Here is a 10,140-nt window from a genome sequence, read left to right on the forward strand (position 1 = left end):
AGGTCGGCCAGCTAGCAGACAGGAATGGGAGATGAAAGTGAATGATAGAGAGAAGTGATCTTGCAAAGGCAAACTGAATTTAAAAATAAAAAAAGTATTCACAAAATATTTACAGTTGCGACTTAGCCGAGCGTTACTACTAGCTCGCACGTTTGTTTTGCCATGGAACCCAATACGAGTACAATCGCAGCTGTCAGACTAGTGTCGAAGTGACGATGACTAAGTAGTACTGCAGAACAAAAAAAAAAAAAAAAAAAGATTCGCAAATTCTGCCCCGCTTGCAAGAACGAAATCGTATAGCCTCGTTTGTATATAACGTCTTTTTTTACCGAATGAGGTGGATTCCCTGATAGCTGCGCTTATCGCGTGGGTTGGTAGCGAGATGCTCTTCTAGGAACGTAATTTGACTTTTGAGAAAGCATTGCGGGCGAAAGTGCACCGCGAAAGAATGTCGTCGGAAGGACAAATGCAAGCTGCGCGTTTGCCAGCAGCGCAGCTAATACCGTGCGGCTACTACACTGCGGCTGCGTCGGCGCTACAGTTTCAGCGTCATCGCGAGGAAGCACCCCAAGTCCACAGCGAAGGTTTTAAGCTCGAAGAATCGCACGAGCAGTAAACAGTTACTGACGGCTAGACGCAAAGTACGAGAACACAGAGAAACAGACGAACGGTACATTTTTCTTTCTTCTGCTCCCACAGCAGCGCCGAAACATTAGCGACTTGCACCAACTTTCCGTGATTCTGAACAGCGCTGCATCAATAAGTAAAGCTCCCATGAATATGGCGGGAGAAATTCTGCCACAAATACGACCATCAATATAAGAGTTTAGGCGATATCTTTTGTCTAGCAGAGTGCGATTTGTTTGCCAACTGACAGCTTACAGCTTAGTAAAGTAGCACGTAACGCGTAAGCCATATAACTGGTTCTCTATTAGATAATGGGTACTAGGTGAGCGAATCGCAGTCGAGAACTGCTGAGAACTAAGCACCAGTGCGTTGAAATTATTATATTTGTAGGCATACGATGGGGTCCCTGGCGCAAGACATGGGTAATTTGAAATCGCTTGTGGAGAGGCCTTTGTCCTGCAGTAGACAATAAGGGATGATGATGATGATGATGATGATGATGATGATGATGATGATGATGCACCTTAGTGCTGCTAATGCCAAGCTTCTCGGCGCTGCCCAAAGAATGTGGGAGGTACCCAGCTCGCCGAATTGTACCGCCCAGGTGAGACCCTGATTCCGTATTCCATTGACCGACACCCTTGGAAGGTGGGAAAGTGTTCTTGCGTTACATCCACTACCTTGCAGTCCACAGGAGCACACTAACGCCCCGAGTTAAGGCGTCAGGGTCCACGTCGTGTAGAGGCCTCAAGACAAGTCAATGCTTTGCAATTTGTTTTGTTGCTGCCAGACGAACACGCAAACATTTGCTACATTAATTACACACGATGAGAGTAACACAACCAGAGCTATCGGGCACAGAATTAAGAAATATCACCGCTTCCTGCATGAACTGCATTAGGTTACGTGCAGAAAAACTCGTAATAAGGAAACGGGTAGCATAATGGCACCCTAAACAAATTAAGCCTTAGAGAGCTGGTCCCTTATGTTGCTGTAGCAGAGTAAAACAAATAAGTGAGGAAAGTGGTAAAAGTTCAAAGCAATATCATATCGTGCACGCAAGAAAGTATATACAATCACATATGTTAACTTCGCAAAACGTAGAATGTGTTGCGATTGCGTTACTTGAATTGATTACACAGCAGCGTGCTTTGGATTCCGCAAGTGATGTCTATGTCACGTAAATCAATCGTAATATTCGTATATTAGGAGCGTCATCCTACATCCCGGATAGTTTTTCTTTTTAGCTGCCTGCTTTGTTAGCATCACGAATACGAGTGTAAATGTGGTGTTGCCGACGTCCCTGCTCAGGCGTGTCAGGGGGCTTTTGCCAAACAGCCTCGAGATAAAGAGCACTATTTACACAGAGTGTTGTCCATAGAGTGGAACATATAAGCGTTTATTATTATTATTATTATTATTATTATTATTATTATTATTATTATTATTATTATTATTATTATTATTACCACCACCACCACCACCACCAAGGCTCAGTAAGGCGACGCCCTGCGACCGCAGATTTCGCCATGCAGGAAGTAGTGGGGAGGCCACTGCCGGCGCTGCATTCGAGATTACTTTGCAAACGGACGAAGACAACTTCACGTTAGCGTCATCTAGAGGAAGGTCACGCTCGCGCGTCACAAACGGGCATGCCTATGCGACTGCAAAGCATTAGCTGTGAAACCTTGGAAGAGCAAGGAAAAAAAAAAAAAGAACCAGCTGGTGGAGGGAAAGAAGCATCATCGTCGTCGTGGTAAACAAAACAGGAAAGAAGTGTATCACGCACATGGTCGCCATCGTCCCGGCTTGAGATAAATCACATGCGCACACGCACCTGTCTACAGCGAAATGGTGAACATACACTCGCCGACTACAGCGCTTTTTCTTTTTTGCATAATGTCGCTGCTTCGCTGCTGTAAGAAAAAAAAAAAAAAAAGAAAGGACAATCGTAGAATTTCATCTTCGCATACTGTCAAGTTCATGTTCTCGTTTCTTTTGGGACCTGGATTCTGGGATCCAGCAACAGAGATGCTTGCTGTGTCTTCCACGAAAATTCTGTCTATTCCAGCTGGTTACTCCCATAAATATGTCTATTTTTTTATTGCGATAGCAATTATATGGGCACTCCAAGCAGACTTCTGCCGTCGGCGTCGCCGTGAGGTTCCGTATGAAGTCCAACGGAGATGGAATTGTCACCGCGCGCCGTATGCTGTATGTGCGAGTGAAAGCGCGCGTGCCTCGCGAGGCGCTTTCAAGGGGAGCGAATGCACGGCGGTGAGCAAACGCGACTTCTGCCGTCGCGCGAAAGGCCGCGGGAGGACGGGAAGGAGGGGAGGCAACGTTTAGCTGCGGCACCAAATGCGTATTTATATAAAAACATTGCGAGGCGAGAAGTTGGTAAAGACTTCCGACGCTGCTCGACGAGTGTCCCGTTCTGATCCTCGTCGAAAACCTCCGAGCCGCCGCCAAAGGCACCGGCAACAGTCACCAACGCCGCGTGCGTTCGGTGCGAACTCGGGCAAAACGCCGACGGCGTCGACAACAGTTCTGGGCGTTGTTGGTGCTGCTACAAATACATGCAAGACAGTACATGCGTCAATATGAGCAGATTATATCTGCATTTGGCTAACCGGATAGCAGCACAAGCACCTGGAAATGATGGCTCTAAGGACAGTAGTGTCTCCACAAGCCTACCTCTCATCGGTAGGATTACCCATCTCGGCAGACAAGTCCCGTTTTTATCTGATAAAACTACTATCCTTACTCCGTATAGCTCTCTACTAATTTACTATCGCAACTGATGCTTCGCCTTTCGGGTGAAACTACGAGATGTTTTTTTTTTTTTTCGTGCTTTTCATATATTGCATCCCGATTCATGTTCCTTTCGGTGCTGTTCTTTGCACGTTAGCATTATCTTTCACGTTTACATACTCGTTACTTACTTGTTTACTCTTCATCAGTCCTAGAATTTTAACAGCTGCTGCCACTCTGAATACTCCGCCCGATTCTTGGTCAATCCAACATACTGGCTATGCACCTATGGACCATACAATAATTTGGCAACCGGCCACGGTAGCCCAGTTGCTATGACAGTCATGCTGCTGAGCACGGTGTCGTGGGTTCGATTAAGGCTCATTCACACTATAGCCAACACGACACCGATTAGATAACGACAAGACACCGACGCCGACCATCGGCCGGCCAGTCGACAGACTGTGTCGCTGAGAAGTACTGTCACACTAGGCCGACAACGCCGCCGACGCGAGTGATGACAGCGAGTCGTCGCAGTGTGACAGGCTTTCGTGACGCCAACAAAACCAGTCTGCCGACCGTCGTCTGCGGCCAGTCGTCGCGAGATCGGTCGCAGAGCGAAAACATCGCACCGACAACGCCACCGCCGAAGCAGCTACGCTTGCATATATGCTTAATCGCGCTCAAAATGAATGGAAACATGCTTTTGTTTAAATGAACCATCGCCAGCATGCGTCAGCTGGCTGTATATAGCTACGGGCACTGCGCGCGTTCGGCGCAAACGCGGGCAGAGCCCACGCGAATTGCGCGGGCCGTAGCTCTGTCTCAATCTCTCAGTGCGTTGCCTCGTTGTTGCTGCTACAATTTCCTGCAGTGAACGCGCAAAATGATCAGAACATGTAGCCGCACGAGACGTATTCGTATCAAGCGTCTGTAGAGTTCAGCGTCCTCGAGAGCCAATTCCCGCGTGAGCTTTTTCGTACGCTCCCTGCGTCTTCCTTTGTTGCAACCACGGAGACACCCAGCAACTCCTTGGCGATTTTTACAGGCGGTTGTTCAAAGGCCTCTAAACACACGAACGCTGCCGTAGCGACGGCTGCAATTTGAGACCGAAATCGGTATCGCGTTGGCTAGGTGTGAATGAGCCTTTAGTGGCCACGACGGACGCATTTCGACGGGGCCAAAATACAAACACGCTCGAATACATGGATTTAGATGCGCGTTAAAGAACTGCTTGTGGTAAAAATTAATTCGGAGCCCTTCCTTACGGCGTCCCTCATAAAGCCGCTGCGCAGTTCTGGATCGGTAAACCACATGATATATATATATATATATATATATATATATATATATATATATATATCTTCGCTAGCAACATGCTACTGAAACAAATATAAAAGATGAGAAACCATAACACAAGATTCGAGAACTTGACGCTGTAATTACTGGCTTATGCGTCGCAGTGTTTCGTTCCATTTCTTTCCAGATGAACCCGTTCCAACAAGTGCAGTGCAGAATGAACCGCAATCTATTGTTGGTCTTTCATAAGCGCCTAAGACACGAAGCATGCGAGAACGTATATACCCTCCCGGCATTCTGCAGCGCGTCATACATAACACGTGCCGTGGCTTGCGCAAGCAGCCGCTTTGCGATCTCCAATCTCGCAATGAAGCAGCTTCCTAGTGAAGGTCTCTCTTTGTTATTGTTGCTGGCAGCGTTGTTCTGGCGGTAGTACATCTTGACGTGCATTGTGAACGGCATCGCCCTCGAGGCCTTTTCGTAAAGCCGACAGACAAAAAGAATACTAATAAAGCGAATAGAGCTGGACACAAGGCACAAAAACAGCTCGAGGCACACCCACATGACGAAGAAAGAAGAGGGAGAGAGGGAAAGAGCGAGCTCTGATCTTGCTGTATTCGATGAATAAACAAACGATGCTACATACCAGTACATACTCTGCTTCACTACGGCAGTGAAAAAAAAAAAAAAATACGCTAGCATGGCAGAGAAACAACAAAGTGGTACCACCCTTCACCCGCCAACACCTTGCATTAAAAAAGAAAACAGAAAAGAACCAAGGGGACAGCGCGCGTTACTTCTACAGCTTGTTAAGTTTCGACGTCACGCCACGGCTGACACAATCGGTCTTCAGTCTGTTGAGACTTGTCCGGCACTCTTGAGCACTGGAGAACGAGATCCTATACCTAACCGTAGGCCTTCTCAGAAACGAAGGTTCCCCAAGGACTTCAATATAGGGGGACGATTACAGGTCTAGTTACCCATGGGGTGGCTTCGAAACTTTCGAGAAACGCTGTACACATTTTGGGAGCAGAGTATGATTCTATGCCATGAAATTACTGAACTCTTTACATGACCAAACATACACTTTTTTTTTTTTTTAGGGGGGGGGGGGGGGTGGAAGCGGTAAAAACTCTGGGCGACGTTTATATACGGGAAAACAAGGAAACGACAACAAGGAAATAAAAACAAGAACGGCCATCTTTCTGATAAAACGACGACATGTCACTATTCAAGTAGGAACATAAATGCACTATCATGTCATGCTAAAGGTGCTTCGCACTTGGGTTTAAGTGGTACAGAAAATTCGCGGAAGCAGGAAGTATCAATTTGCAGTATCGGGAGCTGTTGCGGTATCCTGAATAGTGAAGTTGTCAAGTTAATCGGTCAAAAACGACGCCGGAACGCGAACAGTTTTGTAGGTCCGGCGTTTATACGTTTCAAACACTACTCACCCTCGAAATATTATTCGTTATGTAATTGCCTTGATTGCGCTACTGTGTCAAGAACGTGTGCGGAGGAAGACTGCAGCTGACACATGAATGCTCAATGATCAAAAAGCCGTACGTATGAGTAACACAAAATAAAATACCGTACAATCACAGCTTCACTTATTTGAAATATGACGTAACTGAGTGTGTTTCAGACAACGCGGCACCGAAGCCCTTGCAGTTAGAGTTAGAACTACCAGGAGGCAAGTTCGCCCCGGAAATGCCTGTTGTGTCATCGGTAATTATTCGCAGATGTTAAGCAAGCAGTGCAACAAACGAGTTGCGAAAGAGTAGGATGACTGAAAAATAGACAACGTTGCTCAAAGCACTTGCGTTACACTCGACTAAAGTTGCAGCATGCGCTACCGCCATTAGACACAACACCCGCAAAATCAACATCACGCCGAATACGTTGACGGGCCTGCGCATTGCACGATAAAGTAACAGGCGGACGCCAACATCACGCCTGGCTCGACGGTGAGTCACCTAAGTGTATAACGTCGGGACTATCAAAATCGGCAGACGGTTAGACGACGCAATCCTCAATTTCACAGTGACCCGCTCCGTCTTAACATGACCCATCAAAGCAAGGAGGCACAACTTGGATTGATTGTGGCGAACAGCAAGTGCCAGGCGGCCAAATATGAGCGCACGGAGCGCCCGGCAACACTGCCAACAGTGGAGACGGATACCGGAAATCGCCAACACTGCACCGACAAGACAGCCGCCCGCGGTCGGCCGGAGCCAGAGCGCTACCACGGAGGAGCGCGAGCCCGAGCCCACTAGCGCAGGAAGGAAGGAAGAGCCGAGGAGGAGGAGAAGGTGAAAACCGGAAGACTTCCGGCTGCACACAGCAGCGAGCGACGCCGGTGGCGCCGCGAACACTCCGACGCCCCCTGCAAAGCGCGGGCGGCCCGGCTGGCGCCTTTGCAAATCAAAACATTGCCGCCTGGCTGACTTCAGCCAGCGTGCTATCGATCGGGCCAGAGACACCCCGAGCGACCGAGGCCGTTCCGTGTTGTGGTGTGTGCCCTCTCACTCGGCTGCCTAACGTTTTCCACTACAAGCCTGCCTTTGCTTTTCTTTCGCACCCTCTCCGCAACCCCTCTTTCCTTCTTTTTTTTTTTTCTTTCATTTCAATCTGACGCGCGCTCGGTGCGTACCCGAAGGGTTAACCCGGAAACCGCGCTCCTCTCGCTGAGCTCCCAATGGAGAAAAATTAAGAGCCAGGGCGGGAAACATCCCGCGCGCGCGCGCGTCGCTTCGCGTTCCGTCATGCGGACCGGGGTGGGCGTGGAAGGTAACAGTACTCACCGGCGCTGTAGATCCTGCGAAACTTGAAGTACGTCGCCTTGAGGTTGTTAATCTTCGTCTTGCAGTCGATGGACGAGCGCTCGTATCCGTGCATGCGCAGCTTGTTGGCGATCATCTCCCAGATGACCGAGTGTCGGTAGGCCGAGTCGAACTTCTTCTGCGTCTCCGGGTCACTCCACAGCGTGATGAGCGCGTCGCTTTCGGCGACGCTGAAATTCTTGGACCGCCGCACCAGCTCCATATTGGATCGCCGCGGCGGCTCGGCGACGTCGCCCGCAGTGAGCACCAGGGCGGCGCCGCAGTCGCTTGGCCTCGCCTCCGCCGCCACCACCACCCCCCGACGACGTCGACGATAGTCACAGGCAAGACGCAGCAGCGTCGGCGGCCATTGGCGCACTCACACGCGCACACACACACTAGCAGCAAGAGAGACCGCGCGAGCGCCGCGCTCAAACGACGCCGCCGCCGACGACAGCGCCCGGTGTTTGCTGCTGCTGCCGCCGCCGCTTCGCTCTTCGAACGCCGCACTCGCAGCAGGCGACGCTCTCCGCGTGGCTCTTCCTTTCGCCCTGTCGCAGCTAGCAGCGCAGCGCCGACGGTTGCCGCCGCACGCAACAGCCCCGTTTAATTATCATTAGGAGCGGATGCAGTGCGCCTGCGCGCACGTTAACGACGTTCAAGGCAATGGTTGCCATGGCGACGCCGCTTCTCCCGCGCGCCCTCTGCCTCCCTCTGCTCCCTCAGTGCAGCCGGCACTGCGCCGCACTCTCTCTTTTTCCCTTGCTCTCTTCTGGGCCGGAGAAAGAGAAGGAAGCAGGGTTCCTCCTCGCTCTCTATTTATTACTATTATTATCGACCAGACGCGACTAGACGATAAGGAGGAGACCGGCGCTGCTGGCGTCCTGTGAGCGTCGGCCGCTACCCGCGGCCGTGCTGCGCTGCTCCTCGCGCACGCGGTCATGGCTGCAGCAGTCGGCGGCGAGGGAGGCCCTTTCAATCCGCTCTCGCGGCTGCCGCCGGAATGATGGCTTTCTTCCACCCCCCTACCCTCCACACCCGGCAGCCCGACCGGCTGATGATCCTTCTTCACGGAAACCGCAGTGACACGCCGCTGGACTCGCCGCCGAGCTCCCTTGCTCCTGCCCTTCCCTCCTTCACTTTTTTTCCTTCTCTCGGCCACCGCATGTGTTCGGAGCGCTAGGCCGGGGCCTGGCACTGGAAAAAGAAAGAAGCATGCTGCCCGCCCCGCCCGCTTCTTCACCGTCGTCATCGTCTCGGCTGACGCCCATTCAGGCTTTGCTGTGCGTATGCCGTCGAGCAGAGAGAACTAAAAGAAAAAAAAATAGTAATAAACAAAACGTGGCTGCCGACGCAGGGAGGTGGCTTAACCAAGGGCCTCCGCTACCACTAGCGAGCCGCAAGACACCCTACCCCGTTCTCTGAACCACGCTCTCCGACGACTATTATCCTGCCTTCCGCAAGGCTTCCCCACTACCTTCTTGAAACGTTCGGTACTTTCTTTTGCTTTCAGAATTCTTTACCGCGGCCCTTTCCACGGGGCGAGCAAACCACCCGTCCTTGCTAGTTCTCGGTTGTTCCCATTGTTCTTGCTGGGCACGCGCTTTGACGCTGCGCTGAGGAGGGGGTGAGACGAGAGCGGGGGGGGGGGGGGGGGGGGAGGCAAGAAAGCCAGTGCAATGACCACTGTAATCTGTGCGGCCCGCGCAGCCTCGCTCTCGGTACTCGGCTCAGATCGATCACGCCTTGGTCGGTTGTGAAGGAAGAGGAGTGCGCCTCCCCGAGCTCTCTGTCTACTTCCGCCTGTGCGTTGGGGGAGGGGGGGGGGGGGGGGGCGGTTGCTGCGTTTTTCTCTTCCGGTTTCATATGTCATCGCGCGTGCTCCCGAGAGCTCTGGCGCTCCTGGCAGAGGCAATAGCGCGTGCCGAGAGGTAACGAGAGCGGCTCAGAATTCAAGAGGAGTAGTAGTGCAAAATAGAAAAAAAAGGGAGGAGCGGCAATTAGAACGCCCCGTCAAGAAAGTGAGATTTCTCCCACACGTGGTTGTCTTACGAAGGACGCGTGTCCATGGAGTGATTTCTTAGTGCAAGGCGCCGTGATTTCTAGCGTTAAGCAAAGGCTGTATGGAAGAAATCAAGCAGGCGGGAAATACGTTGACCCAACGATTGGTGTATGCCGAAGCCGCATTTTATTGCGGCACTTGCTTGTGCAGTTTTGTAGGCGCCTTAATAAAGCGCTCGGGACCTCCCAAATTATTCCTTATACAGGTCGCTTCGTTGTAAACGCCGCGCACCCTACCACTCGCAATAGAGCAAGCTAGGCACGTTTAGAAAACCAATGCCTTTATTTACCGTAAACTCAAGAAATTGTTTATTAATTATGTCGCTATTTTTCCTCTACTCATTCCTGTCTGGTAGAATGTGTGACTGCAGTCGCCGCTATGGCACAGAGGTGCAAGGCATGCTCAGCGGTGAAATACGGGAGTTACATAGCTACTGCGATGTCCAGACCTTCCCACACGGTCAACTAGCGAGCAGAAGAAATTATGCACGGTTAGTCATAGGCGTAACCTGATTAACAACAAGAAATCAATCAAAGAAAATTATACAAACACAAGCAGGTATGAACAATTTCTTAC

The 10,140-nt window shown here is 50.8% G+C and overlaps 1 protein-coding gene across 1 annotated transcript in view; it reads right to left on the minus strand.

Annotated features, from left to right (window-relative positions):
- Positions 1-8,090, minus strand: part of LOC119455525 (uncharacterized) — a 131,350-nt gene extending 123,260 nt beyond the window's left edge. Inside the window, exon 1 of the mRNA XM_037716925.2 lies at positions 7,485-8,090. Coding sequence (XP_037572853.1) covers positions 7,485-7,725 — 241 coding nt within the window. The 5' untranslated portion in view covers positions 7,726-8,090. The remainder of the gene's footprint in view (positions 1-7,484) is intronic.
- Positions 8,091-10,140: the final 2,050 nt, after the last annotated feature.

The sequence above is a fragment of the Dermacentor silvarum genome, chromosome 6 (assembly GCF_013339745.2).
Source record: "Dermacentor silvarum isolate Dsil-2018 chromosome 6, BIME_Dsil_1.4, whole genome shotgun sequence".
Taxonomy (NCBI): Eukaryota; Metazoa; Arthropoda; class Arachnida; order Ixodida; family Ixodidae; genus Dermacentor; species Dermacentor silvarum.